At 52.3% G+C, this 20,862-nt stretch overlaps 6 protein-coding genes across 6 annotated transcripts; all 6 read right to left on the reverse strand.

Annotated features, from left to right (window-relative positions):
- Positions 1-198: 198 nt before the first annotated feature.
- On the reverse strand, positions 199-1,437 carry LOC107311911 (uncharacterized). Its single transcript, XM_015858813.3, has 3 exons — positions 1,316-1,437; positions 1,142-1,202; positions 199-972 (listed from the first exon to the last, which is right to left on the reverse strand). Exons 1-3 carry the CDS (start codon positions 1,397-1,399, stop codon positions 284-286), a joined length of 834 nt encoding a protein of 277 aa, XP_015714299.2. The 5' UTR covers positions 1,400-1,437; the 3' UTR covers positions 199-283.
- Positions 1,438-3,344: 1,907 nt separating this feature from the next.
- LOC146761457 (uncharacterized) lies at positions 3,345-4,665 on the reverse strand. The gene is made up of 3 exons (XM_085542604.1): positions 4,582-4,665; positions 4,444-4,466; positions 3,345-4,369 (listed from the first exon to the last, which is right to left on the reverse strand). Exons 1-3 carry the CDS (start codon positions 4,663-4,665, stop codon positions 3,547-3,549), a joined length of 930 nt encoding a protein of 309 aa, XP_085398730.1. The 3' UTR covers positions 3,345-3,546.
- Positions 4,666-7,220: 2,555 nt separating this feature from the next.
- LOC146761458 (uncharacterized) lies at positions 7,221-8,921 on the reverse strand. Its single transcript, XM_085544317.1, has 3 exons — positions 8,415-8,921; positions 8,241-8,301; positions 7,221-8,070 (listed from the first exon to the last, which is right to left on the reverse strand). Exons 1-3 carry the CDS (start codon positions 8,496-8,498, stop codon positions 7,382-7,384), a joined length of 834 nt encoding a protein of 277 aa, XP_085400443.1. The 5' UTR covers positions 8,499-8,921; the 3' UTR covers positions 7,221-7,381.
- Positions 8,922-10,510: 1,589 nt separating this feature from the next.
- Positions 10,511-11,762, reverse strand: LOC146761459 (uncharacterized). Its single transcript, XM_085542605.1, has 3 exons — positions 11,679-11,762; positions 11,505-11,565; positions 10,511-11,334 (listed from the first exon to the last, which is right to left on the reverse strand). Exons 1-3 carry the CDS (start codon positions 11,760-11,762, stop codon positions 10,646-10,648), a joined length of 834 nt encoding a protein of 277 aa, XP_085398731.1. The 3' UTR covers positions 10,511-10,645.
- Positions 11,763-14,370: 2,608 nt separating this feature from the next.
- Positions 14,371-16,543, reverse strand: LOC146761460 (uncharacterized). Its single transcript, XM_085542606.1, has 4 exons — positions 16,455-16,543; positions 16,282-16,381; positions 15,458-15,509; positions 14,371-15,263 (listed from the first exon to the last, which is right to left on the reverse strand). Exons 1-4 carry the CDS (start codon positions 16,541-16,543, stop codon positions 14,431-14,433), a joined length of 1,074 nt encoding a protein of 357 aa, XP_085398732.1. The 3' UTR covers positions 14,371-14,430.
- A 1,570-nt stretch (positions 16,544-18,113) lies between these two features.
- LOC146761461 (uncharacterized) lies at positions 18,114-19,497 on the reverse strand. The gene is made up of 2 exons (XM_085541893.1): positions 19,282-19,497; positions 18,114-19,168 (listed from the first exon to the last, which is right to left on the reverse strand). The coding sequence occupies exons 1-2, from the start codon at positions 19,363-19,365 to the stop codon at positions 18,251-18,253; spliced, it is 1,002 nt and encodes a 333-aa protein (XP_085398019.1). The 5' UTR covers positions 19,366-19,497; the 3' UTR covers positions 18,114-18,250.
- Positions 19,498-20,862: the final 1,365 nt, after the last annotated feature.

Raw genomic sequence — 20,862 nt, forward strand, 5'->3', positions numbered from 1 at the left:
CCTTTTGCTTAAGATCCCTTCCCCAGTGCAGTCTTACCCATTCTTCATAGAAGGAGATTGCTCTTATTGCTAAAAGCCAAGGAAGAAGGATAGCAATTTTCTGAAGACTAGCATGAATTTAATTAAATTATCTTTTTAGAAATCTGAAAGACCTCAGAATGAAACAGTGTGATGCAAATTATGTTCCTAGGACTGAGATTCCTGTGTTCGAAGGATGTTCTCATGCACCATCAACTCCTCCACTGGTGGCAGTGTGCAGGAAGAGGTGCCAAAAGGTTGATCTTCAGTTCCGCTGCCCGACTTGTTGTTGACCATCGTTGTTAATCTTGGGCCTTTTCAGGGACACCAGGAGCTGCCGGTACAGCCTTTCCGCAGCGATCCTGTCTGATTTCTCTGTGCTTCTCTTCTCACTGAAGCCAGAGTTGAAAGGCTGGCAGGTTTCAGTTTTGGTGCCCGCTTTTTTCTCCAGGCTCAAGGCTGGTCCCCAGGATGATCTTGCTGCTGCTCCTGCTTCCTTGTGCCCTTTGGGAAGCACTGGGGGGCGCATAGGCCAAACAGGCCTCTTGGTCTTGTATTCCCACCAGCGTTTTCTCTCTTCTGTTTGAACAAGGCCCTCCTGAAAGATCATCCCCTTCACCGGTGGCTTTGTGCAGTTGGAGATCTCAGGTGGCAGGTCTTTAAATCCACTGCCAGGCCTTGAACGGTGATGGAGAGACCTGGGGGTCCCATGTGCCACCAGAAGCTGTGGGCGCTGGTCCAGTCCAGGAAGCCTGCCGGGTTTCCCCATGGAGTTCGCAGTACCAGTGTTCATGAAAAGAGAGTGGCACGGACTGCGCTGCAACCAAGGCCGGGTCATTCCAGGCAGGATCAGATGGGGCATGATGGGACTGCCCTGCCTTTGTGATGCTTGGAGCCGGGAGCCACGTGGCCTGCACAGGGGGCTCCTGTGCCTGCCTGCCTGACTCTCAGCACCTGTAAAACAGGGAGCGGGTCTGAGCCACAGTAGGGCAGGGGGCCATCGGGGGTCTTGCAGGCCCACCTGGTCTGGCTGCTACATGACAGGGTCCGGTACGAAGCTTGGCTTCTCCCAGCAGGCTGGTCCTGCCTGGGAATGTGCCAGGCTGACCCTCAGGGGACTCACCTGACATCAGTGCTACCACTTGCTGCCACAATCCCCACCATTGCTGGCGCCGGTCAGAACCCTACAAGCACACGAACATGGCACAGTGACAGGACTTGTGGGGCAGCCCTAGCACCCAACCCAAAGCCTAGAGTCACCTAGCATCAAGTGACTCCCATCCTCAAATTTCCCTACCTGCCGGCGCCAGGAAGTGGTGAGCAGAGTCACCCCAGCCACCAGAAGGAGGCTGGAGATAAGGAGAAAGCTGTCGACAACCATCGCTCAAAGCTGGCCACGACCGCACTGGGAGGGACCGAGTGCTGGCTGCTGGTTTACAGGGGCAGAGCCATGAGGTCACAGTCTGGCAGCTGGGGATAACTCTGTGAGGTCACAGCCCCACAGCCCCAATGGAAGTAGGCTGGCAGTAGCCCCCAGCATGGGGATGGGAAGAGTTATGGACATAACTTGAGTTTAATCAAAAAGTACATAGAATTGGAGCTTTGGCAACAAGTGAACACATTTACCAGTTTTGGGACCATGCTTCAGATGTGCCGCTGCCATCCTTACTTCAAATACCTGAGTTAGACACGAGTTACAATGGAAAAGTGGTTTTAGTTTGCTTTTAGTTCTCCCCATCCTAGTACTTTTTTTAATGGGCAATTAAATGAATCTTCCTCAAACTGAAAGTGCTTTGTGCAGAATACAGCTGGTGTGAGACCTCCCTCTCCTTTGCTCTGTTCTTCCATGGTATATCATTCAGCCCACCATTATGAGGTGGGTAAGCAATGGAGCAGCGGGGCAGGAGGTGGGGGAGCAGCCGCAGTCAGCGTCCCCACAGCTTTAGGATTCTGATAAGTTAGCATTCCAGGCCCTGCTATAATTGTTCTTTTCAGAGCAGTGTAGATCTGGGCTCCTCTGGACAGCCTTGGGTGAAAGGAATGATCTTTCAGGAGGGCCTCGTTCAAAACAGGCTGAGACAAAGAAGGCATTTAGAACTCCACCTTCTTTGCATCTTCTGTTACACGGGCACCCACCTCATTCATCAGTGTCCCTACATTGCCTCTAGTGTTAGTTTTTTCTGCCATGTATTTGAAGAAGCAGTTTCTGTTGTCCTTGACCACTCTAGCCAAGTTAAACTCTAAGGAAGCCTTAACTTTCCTAGCTGCTTCCCTTCATTCCGTGATAACAGCCTTCCATTTCTCCCAGGCAGCCAGCCCCTCCATCCGTTATCTGTAGACTCTCCTCTTCCACTTGGGTTTGCCCAGCAGTCCCCTGTATAACCATGCAGGTCTCCTGGCTCCCTTCTTTACTCCCACCCTGTTTGGGATGCTCTGATCATGAACCACCACTGGACAGTACTCAGTGTATTCTAGTTGCTCTCCCACGTAAAGAGCAACTCCTACACCTCGCCTTGCTGGCCCATCTTTCCCGAGAAGGACACAGCCATCCATGACCACATTCCAGTCTTGTGATCTGTCCCACCCGGTCTCTGTAATTGCCACCAGACCTTCATCTTCTGCCCGAACACGGATTTCTAACTCCTCCTGCTTATCCCCTGTGCTGCATGCATTGGTGTACAGGTATTTCAGGGAGCAAGCTGAGCACGCCAATTTCATCATAGGGCAGTGGGAGGCCACGTGGCCTTGATCAGTCCTGGAGAGCTGCCCCAACAGTGCAAGTCCAGCTACAACCCCACACCTCTTTAAATCTCGTTTAAAACTCTTGGAATGAGCTCCGCTAATTCCCATCCCAGAGCCCTTTTGCCACTGTGAGATACACCTTTCCCATGCCATACTGACTGGTCCGATGGCTTACAAAACCAGCCACAATCAAAGAACCAACAGCCCTGCCTATAGCACCTGTCCCATAACCAGGCAGTTGTGTCATACTTCCAGAGGCTCAACACCCTGCTGCACAAGCTGCAGCCAGCAAGGTGCACACACAAACACCGTTTGCTCACCCTGAGTGCTCTGTGGGTGGCAGCCAGCTGCTGCCCTCACTGAGGCTACGGATGACCTGGTAGCCTGGTCCAGAGTGGACAGTGCCGGCTGTGTCCACACAAGCTCGGCAGCCTGCCCACAAGTTGCCAGCCCACTGGCACAGGCAGAGCACTTTTGCTGGCTTCAAAAAGCCCCCATCGGCCCCTTTTGCTTAAGATCCCTTCCCCGGTGCAGTCTTAACTGTTCTTCCTAGAGAAAGCTTGCTCTTATTGCTAAAAGCCAAGAAAGAAGGATAGCAATTGTCTGAAGACTAGCATGAATTTAATTAAATTATTTTTTTAGAAATCTGAAAGACCTCAGAATGAAACAGTGTGTTGCAAATGATGTTCCTAGGACTGAGATTCCTGTGTTCGAAGGATGTTCTCATGCACCATCAACTCCTCCACTGGTGGCAGTGTGCAGGAAGAGGTGCCAAAAGGTTGATCTTCAGTTCCGCTGCCCGACTTGTTGTTGACCATCGTTTTTAATCTTGGGCCGTTTCAGGGACACCAGGAGCTGCCGGTACAGCCTTTCTGTAGCGAGCCTGTCTGATTTCTCTGTGCTTCTCTTGTCACTGAAGCCAGAGTTGGAGGGCTGGCAGGTTTCAGTTTTGGTGCCCGCTTTTTTCTCCAGGCTCAAGGCTGGTCCCCAGGATGGTCTTGTTGCTGCTCCTGCTTCCTTGTGCCCTTTGGGAAGCACTGGGGGGCGCATAGGCCAAACAGGCCTCTTGGTCTTGTATTCCCACCAGCGTTTTCTCTCTTCTGTTTGAACAAGGCCCTCCTGAAAGATCATCCCCTTCACCGGTGGCTTTGTGCAGTTGGAGATCTCAGGTGGCAGGTCTTTAAATCCACTGCCAGGCCTTGAACGCTGACTCAGTGTTATGGGGGTCCCATGTGCCACCAGAAGCTGTGGGCGCTGGTCCAGTCCAGGAAGCCTGCCGGGTTTCCCCACGGAGTTCGCAGTACCAGTCTTCATGAAAAGAGAGTGGCACGGACTGCGCTGCAACCAAGGCCGGGTCATTCCAGGCAGGATCAGATGGGGCATGATGGGACTGCCCTGCCTTCGTGATGCTTGGAGCCGGGAGCCACGTGGCCTGCACAGGGGGCTCCTGTGCCTGCCTGCCTGACTCTCAGCACCTGTAAAACAGGGAGCGGGTCTGAGCCACAGTAGGGCAGGGGGGCCCCCAGGGATCTTCCAGGCCCACCTGGCCTGGCTGCTACATGACAGGGTCTGGTACGAAGCTTGGCTTCTCCCAGCAGGTTGGTCCTGCCTGGGAATGTTCCAGGCTGACCCTCAGGGGACTCACCTGACATCAGTGCTACCACATGCTGCCACAATCCCCACCATTGCTGGCGCCGGTCAGAAACCTACAAGCACATGAACGTGGTTGGAAGTGAGAGGACATGCAGGGCAGCCCTAACCCTCACCCCAAAGCCCTGAGTCACCTAGCCTCAAGTGACTCCCATCCTCAAATTTCCCTACCTGCCGGCACCAGGAAGTGGTGAGCAGAGTCACCCCAGCCACCAGAAGGAGGCTGGAGATAAGGAGAAAGCTGTCGACAACCATCGCTCAGAGCTGGCCACGACCGCACTGGGAGGGACCGAGTGCTGGCTGCTGGCTTACAGGGGCAGAGCCATGAGGTCACAGTCTGGCAGCTGGGGATAACTCTGTGAGGTCACAGCCCCACAGCCCCAATGGAAGTAGGCTGGCAGTAGCCCCCAGCATGGGGATGGGAGGAGTTATGGACATAACTTGAGTTTAATCAAAAAGTACATAGAATTGGAGCATTGGCAACAAGTGAACACATGTACAAGTTTTGGGACAATTCTTAAGATGATCCGCTTCCATCCTTACTTCAGATACCTGAGTTAGACACGAGTTAGAATGGGAAAGTGGTTTTAGTTTGCTTTTAGTTCTCCCCATCCTTGTACTTTTTTTAATGGGCAATTAAATGAATCTTCTTCAAACTGAAAGTGCTTTGTGCAGAATACAGCTGGTGTGAGACCTCCCTCTCCTTTGCTCTGTTCTTCCGTCGTATCACTAACCCACCATTATGAGGAGGGTAAGCAATAGAGCAGTTGGGCAGGAGCTGGGGTAGCAGCCACGGTCAGCATCCCCACAGCTTCAGGATTCTGTTAAGTTAGCATTCCAGGCCTTGGTATAATTGCTCATTTGTGAGCAGTGTAGATCTAGGCTCCTCTGGACAGCCTTGGGTGAAAAGGATGATCTTTCTGGACGACCTCGTATAAAACAGACTGAGACAAGGGAGGCATTTAGGAACTCCACGTTCTCTGCATCTTCCGTTACCCGGGCACCCACCTCATTCATCAATGGGCCTACATTGACTCTAGAGTTAGTTTTGTCTGCCGTGTATTTGAAGAAGCAGTTTCTGTTGTCCTTGACCACTCTAGCCAGAGTAATCTCTAAGGAGGCCTTAGATTTCCTGGCTGCCTCCCTTCATTCTCTGACAACAGGCTTTTGTTCCTCCCAGGCAGCCAGCCACTCCATCCGTGATCTGTAGACCCTCCTCTTCCACTTGATTTTTCCCAGCAGTCCCCTGTTTAACCGTGCAGGTCTCCTGGCTCCCTTTCTTGACTCCCTGCCTGTTTGGGATGCTCTGATTGTGAGCTTGGCAGAAGCAGTCCATCAATGCTTACCAACTATCTTGGGCCCCTTTACCTTCAAGTACCCTGTCGCGTGGGACTTCCCCTAGCAATTGCTAGAGAAGGACCAAGTTGGCCCCACTAAAGTCCAGGATTGTGATTCTGCTTGGTTTTCTGATCCTTCCACACGAGATTCCAAACTCCATCATCTCCTGGTCGCCACAACCAAGGCAGCCCTCAACCTTCAGCACTTAAACAAAACCCTCCTTGTTAGTGAGAATGGGATCCATCAGCGCTCCTCCCCTAGTTGGCTCATCCACCGTTTGCATCAGGAAGTTATCATCAGTGCACTGGAGGAACCTCTTGGGTGGCTTGTGGATGGCTGGCTGAGCAGGTCTCCCAGCAAATGCCAGCATACTTAATTTACCCATTATAGCAAGGTCCTGTAATTGTGAGGCTGCTATCAGCTGCCTGTAGAAGGCCTTGTCAGCCTCCTAGTTCTGATCCTGTGGCCTGTAACAGACACCCACAGCAGTGCCATCCATGCCAGCCTGCCCCTTAATTCCCACCTACAAACTCTCAATGTGGTCCTCATCCAACCCCTGGGCAGTACTCAGCACGTTCTAGTTGCTCTCCCACGTAAAGAGCAACTCTACCACCTTGCCTTGCTGGCCCATCTTTCCTGAGAAGGACACAACCATCCATACCACATTCCAGTCTTGTGATCTGTCCCACCCAGTCTACGTAATTGCCACCAGACCTTCATCTTCTGCCCGAACACTGATTTCTAACTCCTCCTGCTTATCCCCTATACTGCATGCATTGGTGTACAGGCATTTTAGGTAGCCAGCTGAGCACGCTGATTTCACCCTTGGGTGGTGGGAGGCCACCTGGCCTTGATCAGTCCTGGAGAGCTGCCCCAGCAGTGCAAGTCCAGCTACAACCCCACACCCCTTCAAATCTCGTTTTAAACTCTAGGAATGAGCTCCGCTAATTCCCATCCCAGAGCCCTTTTGCCACTGTGAGATACACCTTTCCCATGCCTTACTGACTGGTCCGATGGCTTACAAAACCAGCCACAATCAAAGAACCCACAGCCCAGCCTATAGCACCTGTCCCATAACCAGGCAGTTGTGTCATACTGCCAGAGGCTCAAAGCCCTGCTGCACAGGCTGCAGCCAGCAAGGTGCACACACAAACACCGTTTGCTCACCCTGAGTGCTCTGTGGGTGGCAGCAAGCTGCTGCCCTTGCTGAGACTACTGATGACCCGGTAGCCTGGTCCAGAGTGGGCAGTGCCGGCTGTGTCCACGCAAGCTCAGCAGCCTGCCCACAAGTTGCCAGCCCCCTGGCACAGGCAGAGCACTTTTGCTGGCTTCAAAAAGCCCCCATCGGCCCCTTTTGCTTAAGATCCCTTCCCCGGTGCAGTCTTAACTGTTCTTCCCAGAGAGAGCTTGCTCTTATTGCTAAAAGCCAAGGAAGAAGGATAGCAATTGTCTGAAGACTAGCATAAATTTAATTAAATTATGTTTTTAGAAATCTGAAACATCTCAGAATGAAACAGTGGGATGCAAATGATGTTCCTAGGGCTGAGATTCCTGTGTTCGAAGGATGTTCTCATGCACCATCAACTCCTCCACTGGTGGCAGTGTGCAGGAAGAGGTGCCAGGAGGTTGATCTTCAGTTCCGCTGCCCGACTTGTTGTTGACCATCGTTGTTAGTCTTGGGACGTTTCAGGGACACCAGGAGCTGCCGGTACAGCCTTTCCGTAGCGAGCCTGTCTGATTTCTCTGTGCTTCTCTTGTCAGTGAAGCCAGAGTTGAAGGGCTGGCAGGTTTCAGTTTTGGTGCCCGCTTTTTTCTCCAGGCTCAAGGCTGGTCCCCGGGATGATCTTGCTGCTGCTCCTGCTTCCTTGTGCCCGTTGGGAAGCACTGGGGGGCGCATAGGCCAAACAGGCCTCTTGGTCTTGTATTCCCACCAGCGTTTTCTCTCTTCTGTTTGAACAAGGCCCTCCTGAAAGATCATCCCCTTCACCGGTGGCTTTGTGCAGTTGGAGATCTCAGGTGGCAGGTCTTTAAATCCACTGCCAGGCCTTGAACGGTGATGGAGAGACCTGGGGGTCCCATGTGCCACCAGAAGCTGTGGGCGCTGGTCCAGTCCAGGAAGCCTGCCGGGTTTCCCCATGGAGTTCGCAGTACCAGTGTTCATGAAAAGAGAGTGGCACGGACTGCGCTGCAACCAAGGCCGGGTCTTCCCTGGCTGGATGAGATGGGGCACGATAGGACTGCCCTGCCTTCGTGATGCTTGCTGCCGGGAGTCACGTGGCCTGCACAGGGGGCTCCTGTGCCTGCCTGCCTGACTCTCAGCACCTGTAAAACAGGGAGCGGGTCTGAGTCACAGTAGGGCAGTGGGGCCACCGGGGATCTTCCAGGTCCACCTGGTCTGGCTGCTACATGACAGGGTCCGGTACGAAGCTTGGCTTCTCCCAGCAGGCTGGTCCTGCCTGGGAATGTGCCAGGCTGACCCTCAGGGGACTCACCTGACATCAGAGCTACCACTTGCTGCCACAATCCCCACCATTGCCGGCGCCGGTCAGAACCCTACAAGCACATGAACGTGGCATAGTGACAGGACATGCAGGGCAGCCCTAACCCTCACCCCAAAGCCCCGAGTCACCTAGCCTCAAGTGACTCCCATCCTCAAATTTCCCTACCTGCCGGCGCCAGGTAGTGGTGAGCAGAGTCACCCCAGCCACCAGAAGGAGGCTGGAGATAAGGAGAAAGCTGTCGACAACCATCGCTCAAAGCTGGCCACGACCGCACTGGGAGGGACCGAGTGCTGGCTGCTGGTTTACACGGGCAGAGCCATGAGGTCACAGTCTGGCAGCTGGGGATAACTCTGTGAGGTCACAGCCCCACAGCCCATATGGAAGTAGGCTGGCAGTAGCCCCCAGCATGGGGATGGGAGGAGTTATGGACATAACTTGAGTTTAATCAAAAAGTACATAGAATAAGAGCTTTGGCAACAAGTGAACACATGTACCAGTTTTGGGACCATGCTTCAGATGTGCCGCTGCCATCCTTACTTCAAATACCTGAGTTAGACACGAGTTAGAATGGGAAAGTGGTTTTAGTTTGCTTTTAGTTCTCCCTATCCTCGTACTTTTTTAATGGGCAATTAAATGAATCTTCTTCAAACTGAAAGTGCTTTGTGCAGAATACAGCTGGTCTGAGAACTCCATCTCCTTTGTTCAGTTCTTCCTTGGTATATCATTCAGCCCACCACTGAGAGGAGTGTAAGCAATGGAGCAGCGGGTCAGGAGGTTGGCGAGCAGCCGCAGTCAGCGTCCCCACAGCTTTAGGATTCTGATAAGTTAGCATTCCAGGCCCTGTTATAATTGTTCTTTTCAGAGCAGTGTAGATCTGGGCTCCTCTGGACAGCCTTGGGTGAAAGGAATGATCTTTCAGGAGGGCCTCGTTCAAAACAGGCTGAGACAAAGGAGGCATTTAGAACTCCACCTTCTTTGCATCTTCTGTTACACGGGCACCCACCTCATTCATCAGTGTCCCTACATTGCCTCTAGTGTTAGTTTTTTCTGCCATGTATTTGAAGAAGCAGTTTCTGTTGTCCTTGACCACTCTAGCCAAGTTAAACTCTAAGGAAGCCTTAACTTTCCTGGCTGCTTTCCCTTCATTCTGTGATAACTGCCTTCCATTTCTCCCAGGCAGCCAGCCCCTCCATCCGTTATCTGTAGACTCTCCTCTTCCTCTTGGGTTTGCCCAGCAGTCCCCTGTATAACCATGCAGGTCTCCTGGCTCCCTTCTTTACTCCCAACCTGTTTGGGATGCTCTGATCATGAACCAACCCTGGGCAATACTCAGTGTATTCTAGTTGCTCTCCCACGTAAAGAGCAACTCCACCACCTCGCCTTGCTGGCCCATCTTTCCTGAGAAGGACACAGCCATCCATGACCACATTCCAGTCTTGTGATCTGTCCCACCCAGTCTCTGTAATTGCCACCAGACCTTCATCTTCTGCCCGAACACGGATTTCTAACTCCTCCTGCTTATCCCCTGTGCTGCATGTACTGATGTACAGGCATTTCAGAGAGCCAGCTGAGCACACCGATTTCACCGTAGTGGGGTGGGAGGCCACCTGGCCTTGATCAGTCCTGGAGAGCTGCCCCAACAGTGCAAGTCCAGCTAAACCACACACCCCCTCAAATCTCGTTTAAAACTCTAGGAATGAGCTCCGCTAATTCACATCCCAGAGCCCTTTTGCCACTGTGAGATACACCTTTCCCATGCCTTACTGACTGGTTCGATGGCTTACAAAACCAGCCACAATCAAAGAACCCACAGCCCTGCCTATAGCACCTGTCCCAGAACCAGGCAGTTGTGTCGTACTGCCAGAGGCTCAACGCCCTGCCACACAGGTTGCAGCCAGCAAGGTGCACACACAAACACCGTTTGCTCACCCTGAGTGCTCTGTGGGTGGCAGCAAGCTGCTGCCCTCGCTGAGACTACTGATGACCCGGTAGCCTGGTCCAGAGTGGACAGTACCGACTATGTCCACGCAAGCTTGGCAGCCTGCCCACAAGCTGCCAGCCCCCTGGCACAGGTAGAACCCTTTTGCTGCCTTCAAAAAAGCCCCCATTGTCCCCTTTTGCTTAAGATCCCTTCCCCGGTGCAGTCTTAACTGTTCTTCCTAGAGAGAGCTTGCTCTTATTGCTAAAACTCAAGAAAGAAGGATAGCAATTGTCTGAAGACTAGCATAAATTTAATTAAATTATTTTTTTAGAAATCTGAAATATCTCAGAATGAAACAGTGAGATGCAAATGATGTTCCTAGGGCTGAGATTCCTGTGTTCGAAGGATGTTCTCATGCACCATCAACTCCTCCACTGGTGGCAGTGTGCAGGAAGAGGTGCCAGGAGGTTGTTCTTCAGTTCCGCTGCCCAACTTGTTGTTGACCATCGTTGTTAATCTTGGGCCTTTTCAGGGACACCAGGAGCTGCCGGTACAGCCTTTCCGTAGCGATCCTGTCTGATTTCTCTGTGCTTCTCTTGTCAGTGAAGCCAGAGTTGAAGGGCTGGCAGGTTTCAGTTTTGGTGCCCGCTTTTTTCTCCAGGCTCAAGGCTGGTCCCCGGGATGATCTTGCTGCTGCTCCTGCTTCCTTGTGCCCTTTGGGAAGCACTGGGGGGCGCATAGGCCAAACAGGCCTCTTGGTCTTGTATTCCCACCAGCGTTTTCTCTCTTCTGTTTGAACAAGGCCCTCCTGAAAGATCATCCCCTTCACCGGTGGCTTTGTGCAGTTGGAGATCTCAGGTGGCAGGTCTTTAAATCCACTGCCAGGCCTTGAACGGTGATGGAGAGACCTGGGGGTCCCATGTGCCACCAGAAGCTGTGGGTGCTGGTCCAGTCCAGGAAGCCTGCCGGGTTTCCCCATGGAGTTCGCAGTACCAGTGTTCATGAAAAGAGAGGAGCATGGACTGCATGGCAACCAAGGCCGGGTCTTTCCTGGCTGGATGAGATGGGGCACGATGGGACTGCCCTGCCTTCGTGATACTTGGAGCCAGGAGCCACGTGGCCTGCACAGGGGGCTCCTGTGCCTGCCTGCCTGACTCTCAGCACCTGTAAAACAGGGAGCGGGTCTGAGTCACAGTAGGGCAGTGGGGCCACCGGGGATCTTCCAGGCCCACCTGGTCTGGCTGCTACATGACAGAGGCTGGTACGAAGCTTGGCTTCTCCCAGCAGGCTGGTCCTGCCTGGGAATGTTCCAGGCTGACCCTCAGGGGACTCACCTGACATCAGTGCTAACACTTGCTGCCACAATCCCCACCATTGCCGGCGCCGGTCAGAACCCTACAAGCACATGAACGTGGCACAGTGAGAGGACATGCAGGGCAGCCCTAACCCTCACCCCAAAGCCCCGAGTCACCTAGCCTCAAGTGACTCCAATCCTCAAATTTCCCTACCTGCCGGCGCCAGGTAGTGGTGAGCAGAGACACCCCAGCCACCAGAAGGAGGCTGGAGATAAGGAGAAAGCTGTCGACAACCATTGCTCAAAGCTGGCCACGACCGCACTGGGAGGGACCGAGTGCTGGCTGCTGGTTTACACGGGCAGAGCCATGAGGTCACAGTCTGGCAGCTGGGGATAACTCTGTGAGGTCACAGCCCCACAGCCCATATGGAAGTAGGCTGGCAGTAGCCCCCAGCATGGGGATGGGAGGAGTTATGGACATAACTTGAGTTTAATCAAAAAGTACATAGAATAATAGCTTTGACAACAAGTTAACACATTTACCAGTTTGGGGACCATCCTTGAGATGCACTGCTGCCATCTTAACTTCAGATACCTGAGTTAGACACGAGTTAGAATGGGAAAGTGGTTTTAGTTTGCTTTTAGTTCTCCCCATCCTAGTCCTTTTTTAATGGGCAATTAAATGAATCTTCTTCAAACTGAAAGTGCTTTGTGCAGAATACAGCTGGTGTGAGACCTCCCTCACCTTTGCTCAGTTTTTCCGTCGTATCACTAACCCACCATTATGAGGAGGGAAAGCAATAAGCAGTTGGGCAGGAGCTGGAGTAGCAGCCACGGTCAGCATCCCCACAGCTTCAGGATTCTGATAAGTTAGCATTCCAGGCCTCGGTATAATTGCTCATTTGTGAGCAGTGTAGATCTAGGGTCCTCTGGACAGCCTTAGGTGAAAAGGATGATCTTTCTGGAGGACCTCGTACAAAACAGACTGAGACAAGGGAGGCATTTAGGAACTCCACGTTCTCAGCATCTTCCGTTACCCGGGCACCCACCTCGTTCATCAATGGGCCTACATTGACTCTAGAGTTAGTTTTGTCTGCCGTGTATTCAATTGAAGAAGCAGTTTCTGTTGTCCTTGACCACTCTAGCCAGAGTAATCTCTAAGGAGGCCTTAGCTTTCCTGGCTGCCTCCCTTCATTCTCTGACAACAACGTTTTGTTCCTCCCAGGCAGCCAGCCACTCCATCCATGATCTGTAGACTCTCCTCTTCCACTTGATTTTTCCCAGCAGTTCCCTGTTTAACCATGCAGGTCTCCTGGCTCCCTTTCTTGACCCCCTGCCTGTTTGGGATGCTCTGATTGTGAGCTTGGCAGAAGCAGTCTGTCAGTGCTAACCAACTATCTTGGTCCCCTTTACCTTCAAGTACCCTGTTCTGTGGGACTTCCCCTAGCAATTGCTAGAGAAGGACATGATCCTTCCACACGAGATTCCAAGCTCCATTATCTCCTGGTCACCACAACCAAGGCTGCCCTCAACCTTCAGCACTTAAACAAAACCCTCCTTGTTAGTGAGAATGGGATCCATCAGCGCTCCTCCCCTAGTTGGCTCATCCACCGTTTGCATCAGGAAGTTATCATCAGTGCACTGGAGGAACCTCTTGGGTGGCTTGTGGATGGCTGGCTGAGCAGGTCTCCCAGCAAATGCCAGCATACTTAATTTACCCATTATAGCAAGGGCCTGTAATTGTGAGGCTGCTATCAGCTGCCTGTAGAAGGCCTTGTCAGCCTCCTAGTTCTGATCCTGTGGCCTGTAACAGACACCCACAGCAGTGCCACCCATGCCAGCCTACCCCTTAATTCCCACCTACAAACTCTCAACGTGGTTCTCATCCACACCTGGACAGTACTCAGTGCGTTCTAGTTGCTCTCCCACGTAAAGAGCAACTCCACCACCTCGCCTTGCTAACCAATCTTTCCTGAGAAGGACACAGCCATCCATGAACACATTCCAGCCTTGTGATCTGTCCCACCCAGTCTACGTAATTGCCACCAGACCTTCATGATCTGCCCAAAAATGGATTTCTAACTCCTCCTGCTTATCCCCACATGCTGCATGTACTGATGTACAGGCATTTCAGGGAGCAAGCTGAGCACACCGATTTCACCGTAGTGGGGTGGGAAGCCACCTGGCCTTGATCAGTCCTGGAGAGCTGTCCCAGCAGTGCAAGACCAGCTAAACCACACACCCCCTCAAATCTCATGTAAAACTCTAGGAATGAGCTCCACTAATTCCCGTCCCTGAGCCCTTTTGCCACTGTGAGATACACCTTTCCCATGCCATACTGACTGGTCCGATGGCTTACAAAACCAGCCACAATCAAAGAACCCACAGCCCAGCCTAGAGCACCAGTCCCATAACCAGGCAGTTGTGTCATACTGCCAGAGGCTCAAAGCCCTGCTGCACAGGCTGCAGCCAGCAAGGTGCACACACAAACACCATTTGCTCACCCTGAGTGCTCTGTGGGTGGCAGCCAGCTGCTGCCCTTGCTGAGGCTACTGATGGCCTGGTAGACTGGTCAAGAGTGGACAGTGCTGGCTGTGTCGACGCAAGCACGGTAACCTGCCCACAAGCTGCCAGCCTCCTGGCACAGGCAGAGCACTTTTGCTGGCTTCAAAAAGCCCCCATCGGCCCCTTCTCCTTCAGATCCCTTCCCCGGTGCAGTCTTAACTGTTCTTCCTAGAGAGAGCTTGCTCTTATTACTAAAACCCAAGAAAGAAGGATAGCAATTGTCTGAAGACTAGCATGAATTTAATTTATTTCTTTAGAAATCTGAAAGAACTCATACTGAAACAGTGTGATGCAAATGATGTTCCTAGGGCTGAGATTCCTGTGTTCGAAGGATGTTCTCATGCACCATCAACTCCTCCACTGGTGGCAGTGTGCAGGAAGAGGTGCCAGGCGGTTGATCTTCAGTTCCGCTGCCCGACTTCTTGACCATCGTTGTTAGTCTTGGGCCGTTTCAGGGACACCAGGAGCTGCCGGTACAGCCTTTCTGTAGTGAGCCTGTCTGATTTCTCTGTGCTTCTCTTGTCAGTGAAGCCAGAGTTGAAGGGCTGGCAGGTTTCAGTTTTGGTGCCTGCTTTTTTCTCCAGGCTCAAGGCTGGTCCCCGGGATGGTCTTGCTGCTGCTCCTGCTTCCTTGTGCCCGTTGGGAAGCACTGGGGGGCGCATAGGCCAAACAGGCCTCTTGGTCTTGTATTCCCACCAGCGTTTTCTCTCTTCTGTTTGAACAAGGCCCTCCTGAAAGATCATCCCCTTCACTGGTGGCTTTGTGCAGTTGGAGATCTCAGGTGGCAGGTCTTTAAATCCACTGCCAGGCCTTGAAAGGTGATGGAGAGACCCGGGGGTCCCATGTGCCACCAGAAGCTGTGGGCGCTGGTCCAGTCCAGGAAGCCTGCCGGGTTTCCCCATGGAGTTTGCGGTACCAGTGTTCATGTAAAGAGAGGAGCAAGGACTGCATGGCAACCAAGGCCGAGTCTTCCCTGGCTGGATGAGATGGGGCACGATGGGACTGCCCTGCCTTTGTGATGCTTGGAGCTGGGAGCCACGTGGCCTGCACAGGGGGCTCCTGTGCCTGCCTGCCTGACTCTCAGCACCTGTAAAACAGGGAGCGGGTCTGAGCCACAGTAGGGCAGAGTCACTGGGTGTCCTCCAGGCCCACCTGGTCTGGCTGCTACATGACAGAGGCCGGTACGAAGCTTGGCTTCTCCCAGCAGGCTGGTCCTGCCTGGGAATGTGCCATGCTGACCCTCAGGGGACTCACCTGACATCAGTGCTACCACTTGCTGCCACAATCCCCACCATTGCCGGCGCCGGTCAGAACCCTACAAGCACATGAACGTAACACAGTGACAGGACTTGTGGGGCAGCCGTAGCACCCAACCCAAAGCCCCGAGTCACCTAGTCTCAAGTGACTCCCATCCTCAAATTTCCCTACCTGCCGGCGCCAGGAAGTGGTGAACAGAGTCACCCCAGCCACCAGAAGGAGGCTGGAGATAAGGAGAAAGCTGTCGACAACCATCGCTCAAAGCTGGCCACGACCGCACTGGGAGGGACCGAGTGCTGGCTGCTGGTTTACACGGGCAGAGCCATGAGGTCACAGTCTGGCAGCTGGGGATAACTCTGTGAGGTCACAGTCCCACAGCCCATATGGAAGTAGGCTGGCAGTAGCCCCCAGCATGGGAATGGGAGGAGTTATGGACATAACTTGAGTTTAATCAAAAAGTACATAGAATTGGAGCTTTGGCAACAAGTGAACACATGTACCAGTTTGGGGACCATGCTTCAGATGCGTCGCTGCCATCCTTACTTCAGATACCGGAGTTAGACACGAGTTAGAATGGGAAAGTGGTTTTAGTTTGCTTTTAGTTCTCCCTATCCTAGTACTTTTCTAATGGGCAATTAAATAATCTTCTTCTAACTGAAATTGCTTTGTGCAGAATACAGCTGGTGTGAGACCTCCCTCTCCTTTGTTCAGTTCTTCCATCATGTCATTCACACCACCATTATGAAGAGGGTTAGCAATGGATCAGTTTGGCAGGAGCTGGGGGTGCAGCCATGGCCAGCATCCCCACAGCTTCGGGATTCTGATAAGTTAGCATTCCAGGCCTCGGTATAATTTCTCATTTGTGAGCAGTGTAGATCTAGGATCCTCTGGACAGCCTTAGGTGAAAAGGATGATCTTTCTGGAGGACCTCGTACAAAACAGACTGATACAAGGGAGGCATTTAGGAGCTCCATGTTCTCTGCATCTTCCGTTACCCGGGCACCCACCTCATTCATCAATGGGCCGACATTGCCTCTAGAGTTAGTTTTGTCTGCCGTGTATTTGAAGAAGCAGTTTCTGTTGTCCTTGACCACTCTAGCCAGAGTAATCTCTAAGGAGGCCTTAGCTTTCCTGGCTGCCTCCCTTCATTCTCTGACAACAGCCTTACGTTCCTCCCAGGCAGCCAGCCACTCCATCCGTGATCTGTAGACCCTCCTCTTCCACTTGATTTTTCCCAGCAGTCCCCTGTTTAACCATGCAGGTCTCCTGGCTCCCTTTCTTGACCCCCTGCCTGTTTGGGATGCTCTGATTGTGATCTTGGCAGAAGCAGTCCGTCAATGCTTACCAACTATCTTGGGCCCCTTTACCTTCAAGGGCCCTGTCCCGTGGGACTTCCCCTAGCAATTGCAAGAAAAGGACCAAGTTGGCCCCACTAAAGTCCAAGATTGTGATTCTGCTTGGTTTTCTGATCCTTCCACACGAGATTCCAAACTCCATCATCTCCTGGTCACCACAACCAAGGCTGCCATCAACTTTCACCACTTAAACAAAACCCTCCTTGATAGTGAGAATGGGATCCATCAGCGCTCCTCCCCTAGTTGGCTCATCCACCGTTTGCATCAGGAAGTTATCATCAGTGCACTGGAGGAACCTCTTGGGTGGCCTGTGGATGGCTGGCTGAGCAGGTCTCCAGCAAATGCCAGCATAGTTAATTTACCCATTAGAACAAGGGCCTGTAATTGTGAGGCTGCAATCAGCTGCCTGTAGAAGGCCTTGTCAGCCTCCTAGTACTAATCCTGTGGCCTGTAACAGACACCCACAGCAGTGCAACCCATGCCAGCCTGCCCCTCAGTTCCCACCTACAAACTCTCAATGTTGTCCTGATCCAACCCCTGGACAGTACTCAGTGCGTTCTAGTTGCTCTCCCACGTAAAGAGCAACTCCACCACCTCTCCTTGATGACCCATCTTTCCCGAGAAGGACACAGCCATCCATGACCACATTCCAGTCTTGTGATCTGTCCCACCCAGTCTCTGTAATTGCCACCAGACCTTCATATTCTGCCTGAACACTGATTTCTAACTCCTCCTGCTTATCCCCTATGCTGCATGCAATGGTGTACAGGCATTTCAGGGAGCAAGCTGAGCACATCGATTTCACCCTAGGGTGGTGGGCGGTCACCTGGCCTTGATCAGTCCTGAAGAGCTGCCCCAACAGTGCAAGTCCAGCTAAACCACACACCCCCTCAAATCTCATTTAAAACTCTTGGAATGAGCTCCGCTAATTCCCGTCCCTGAGCCCTTTTGCCACTGTGAGATACACCTTTCCCATGCCATACTGACTGGTTCGATGTCTTACAAAACCAGCCACAATCAAAGAACCCACAGCCCTGCCTATAGCACCAGTCCCATAACCAGGCAGTTGTGTCATACTGGCAGAGGCTCAGAGCCCTGCCGCACAGGCTGCAAACAGCAATGTGCACACACCAAAAATGTTTGCTCACCGTGTGTGCTCTGTGGGTAGCAGCCAGCTGCTGCCCTCACTGAGGCTACTGATGGCCTGGTAGACTGGTCCAGAATGGACAGCACTGGCTCCTTCCACACAAGCTCAGCAGCCTGCCCACAAGCTGCCAGCCCCCTGGCACAGGCAGAGAACTTTTGACGTATTCAAAAAGCCCCCAATGGCCCCTTTTGCTTAAGATCCCTTCTCCAGTGCAGTCTTACCTGTTCTTCCTAGAGAGAGATTGCTCTTATTGCTAAAAGTCAAGAAAGAAGCATAGCAATTGTCTGAAGACTAGCATGAATTTAATTATTTTTTTAGAAATCTGAAAGATCTCAGAATGAAACAGTGTGATGCAAATGATGTTCTTAGGGCTGAGATTCCTGTGTTCGAAGGATGTTCTCATGCACCATCAACTCCTCCACTGGTGGCAGTGTGCAGGAAGAGGTGCCAGGAGGTTGTTCTTCAGTTCCGCTGCCGAACTTGTTGTTGACCATCGTTGTTAATCTTGGGCCTTTTCAGGGACACCAGGAGCTGCCGGTACAGCCTTTCCGTAGCGAGCCTGTCTGATTTCTCTGTGCTTCTCTTGTCAGTGAAGCCAGAGTTGAAGGGCTGGCAGGTTTCAGTTTTGGTGCCCGCTTTTTTCTCCAGGCTCAAGGCTGGTCCCCAGGATGGTCTTGTTGCTGCTCCTGCTTCCTTGTGCCCTTTAGGAAGCGCTGGGGGGCGCATAGGCCAAACAGGCCTCTTGGTCTTGTATTCCCACCAGCGTTTTCTCTCTTCTGTTTGAATGAGGCCCTCCTGAAAGATCATCCCCTTCACTGGTGGCTTTGTGCAGTTGGAGATCTCAGGTGGCAGGTCTTTAAATCCACTGCCAGGCCTTGAATGCTGACTCGGTGTCCTAGGGGTCCCACGTGCCACCAGAAGCTGCGGGCGCTGGTCCAGTCTGGTAAGCCTGTCAGGTTTCCCCATGGAGTTCGCGGTACCAGTGTTCACGAGAAGAGAGGGGCACAGACTGCGCTGCAGCCAAGACCAGGTATTTCCAGGCTGGATGAGATTGGGCAGGATGGGACTGGCCTGCCTTTCTGATGCTTGCAGCCGGGAGCCACGTGGCCTGCACAGGGGGCTCCTGTGCCTGCCTGCCTGACTCTCAGCACCTGTAAAACAGGGAGAGGGTCTGAGCCACAGTAGGGCGGGGGACACCGGTGATCTTCCAGGCCCACCTGGTCTGGCTGCTACATGACAGAGGCCGGTACGAAGCTTGGCTTCTCCCAGCAGGCTGGTCCTGCCTGGGAATGTGCCATGCTGACCCTCAGGGGACTCACCTGACATCAGTGCTACTACATGCTGCCACAATCCCCACCATTGCCGGCGCCGGTCAGAACCCTACAAGCACATGAACGTGGCACAGTGAGAGGACATGCAGGGCAGCCCTAGCACCCAACCCAAAGCCCCGAGTCACCTAGCCTCAAGTGACTCCCATCCTCAAATTTCCCTACCTGCCGGCGCCAGGTAGTGGTGAGCAGAGACACCCCAGCCACCAGAAGGAGGCTGGAGATAAGGAGAAAGCTGTCGACAACCATTGCTCAAAGCTGGCCACGACCGCACTGGGAGGGACCGAGTGCTGGCTGCTGGTTTACACGGGCAGAGCCATGAGGTCACAGTCTGGCAGGTGGGGATAACTCTGTGAGGTCACAGCCCCACAGCCCATATGGAAGTAGGCTGGCAGTAGCCCCCAGCATGGGGATGGGAGGAGTTATGGACATAACTTGAGTTTAATCAAAAAGTACATAGAATTGGAGCTTTGGCAACAAGTGAACACATGTACCAGTTTGGGGACCATGCTTCAGATGTGCCGCTGCCATCCTTACTTCAAATGCCTGAGTTAGACACGAGTTAGAATGGGAAAGTGGTTTGAAAAGGTCTACAAGATCATCCAGTCCAACCATCCACCCATCACCAATAGTTCTTACTATACCATGTCCTTCCATACAACATCCTAATTTCCCTTGAACACCTTCTGGGACATTGGCTCTATCACCTCCCTAAGCAGCTCATTCCTCTAGACTTAACAATCCCAGCTCCCTCAGTCGCTCCTCATAAGGCCTATGCTCCAGACCCCTCACTAGCTTTGTTGCCCACCTTTGAACACGTTCCAGGGCCTCAATGTCTTTCTAGTAGTGATGGGCCCAATACTGGATGCAGTATTTGAGGTACGGCCTCACCAGCACTGAGTACAGGGGGACAATCACTTACCCTGTTCCTGCTGGCAACACTGTTTGTTTCTGATGCAAGCCAGGATGCCTTTAGCCTTCTTGGCCACCTGGGCACACCAGTGTCGCATGTTCAGCTGAGCATCAATCAGTATTCCCAGATCCATTTCCTCTACACAGTCTTCCAGCCACTCTCCCCCTTCTGGAAGAGCGACCAGCTGTCTTGGACCCCTTTACTCTCAAAGACTGAACCCCAGGGGTCTCCCCCTACTACTCTTCTGATCAATTCAAAGTCCGCCCTTTGGAAGTCCAGTTTTGCTGCTCTTGCTCCTAGCTCCCCCAGGAACTGAGAACTCTACCATTCCATGGTCACATGAAATGCAGTAAATTAAATGTTAGCAAAAAGGAATTGAGCAGACCATCCCATTCATTTTACCACTGTTTTGGTATCCCAGGCAATCATTTTATGCATGCTCTTTAATATACTGTTAAAACTTACGTGTTAACTTTTCCCCACTTTGGTTCCTGACTGTCTTGGAAGCCTCTCCATTACAAAGCTGCAGCCTTTTAATTCCTACTTTCTGGTCATGAAAAATTTGCTTCCTTCTGTTCATGAATCAGTGTAGTCTCTTGATGTTGATCCACTGTCTTATCTTTTCCATGATCTGCAGATTCATTCTTGTAGCCCTTCCTGGCTCCTATTCAAATGTGTTTCCTCTATCATGAGTATAGGTCTCCCAGAGTGTGCAAAATATTACTGCATTTTTGTTCAGACTTCAGTAGCTGGTGGCAGAGAGACTAGGAAATATCAATTGAGTTTAACTTTTATTCCAACTATTTATAGTAATCACATTTATTTCATATTAC

This window comes from Coturnix japonica, chromosome 3 (genome assembly GCF_054131305.1).
Source record: "Coturnix japonica strain WE chromosome 3, WE-NBRP24, whole genome shotgun sequence".
NCBI lineage: Eukaryota > Metazoa > Chordata > Aves > Galliformes > Phasianidae > Coturnix > Coturnix japonica.

Excerpts from the sequence above, each read along its gene's own strand:
- LOC107311911 (XM_015858813.3), bottom strand. The coding sequence starts at position 1,399 with ATGGTTGTCGACAGCTTTCTCCTTATCTCCAGCCTCCTTCTGGTGGCT. Across the intron at positions 1,203-1,315 it reads CCACTTCCTGGCGCCGGCAG|GGTTCTGACCGGCGCCAGCA; the intron begins GTAGGGAAATTT and ends GTGTGCTTGTAG. Across the intron at positions 973-1,141 it reads AGTGGTAGCACTGATGTCAG|GTGCTGAGAGTCAGGCAGGC; the intron begins GTGAGTCCCCTG and ends CCTGTTTTACAG.
- LOC146761457 (XM_085542604.1), bottom strand. The coding sequence starts at position 4,665 with ATGGTTGTCGACAGCTTTCTCCTTATCTCCAGCCTCCTTCTGGTGGCT. Across the intron at positions 4,467-4,581 it reads CCACTTCCTGGTGCCGGCAG|GTTTCTGACCGGCGCCAGCA; the intron begins GTAGGGAAATTT and ends ATGTGCTTGTAG. Across the intron at positions 4,370-4,443 it reads TCTGACCGGCGCCAGCAATG|GCAGGACCAACCTGCTGGGA; the intron begins GTGGGGATTGTG and ends GAACATTCCCAG.
- LOC146761458 (XM_085544317.1), bottom strand. The coding sequence starts at position 8,498 with ATGGTTGTCGACAGCTTTCTCCTTATCTCCAGCCTCCTTCTGGTGGCT. Across the intron at positions 8,302-8,414 it reads CCACTACCTGGCGCCGGCAG|GGTTCTGACCGGCGCCGGCA; the intron begins GTAGGGAAATTT and ends ATGTGCTTGTAG. Across the intron at positions 8,071-8,240 it reads AGTGGTAGCTCTGATGTCAG|GTGCTGAGAGTCAGGCAGGC; the intron begins GTGAGTCCCCTG and ends CCTGTTTTACAG.
- LOC146761459 (XM_085542605.1), bottom strand. The coding sequence starts at position 11,762 with ATGGTTGTCGACAGCTTTCTCCTTATCTCCAGCCTCCTTCTGGTGGCT. Across the intron at positions 11,566-11,678 it reads CCACTACCTGGCGCCGGCAG|GGTTCTGACCGGCGCCGGCA; the intron begins GTAGGGAAATTT and ends ATGTGCTTGTAG. Across the intron at positions 11,335-11,504 it reads AGTGTTAGCACTGATGTCAG|GTGCTGAGAGTCAGGCAGGC; the intron begins GTGAGTCCCCTG and ends CCTGTTTTACAG.
- LOC146761460 (XM_085542606.1), bottom strand. The coding sequence starts at position 16,543 with ATGGTTAAACAGGGGACTGCTGGGAAAAATCAAGTGGAAGAGGAGGGT. Across the intron at positions 15,510-16,281 it reads TGAATGAGGTGGGTGCCCGG|CCTCCTTCTGGTGGCTGGGG; the intron begins GTAACGGAAGAT and ends CCTTATCTCCAG. Across the intron at positions 15,264-15,457 it reads CCACTTCCTGGCGCCGGCAG|CATGGCACATTCCCAGGCAG; the intron begins GTAGGGAAATTT and ends CCTGAGGGTCAG.
- LOC146761461 (XM_085541893.1), bottom strand. The coding sequence starts at position 19,365 with ATGGTTGTCGACAGCTTTCTCCTTATCTCCAGCCTCCTTCTGGTGGCT. Across the intron at positions 19,169-19,281 it reads CCACTACCTGGCGCCGGCAG|GGTTCTGACCGGCGCCGGCA; the intron begins GTAGGGAAATTT and ends ATGTGCTTGTAG.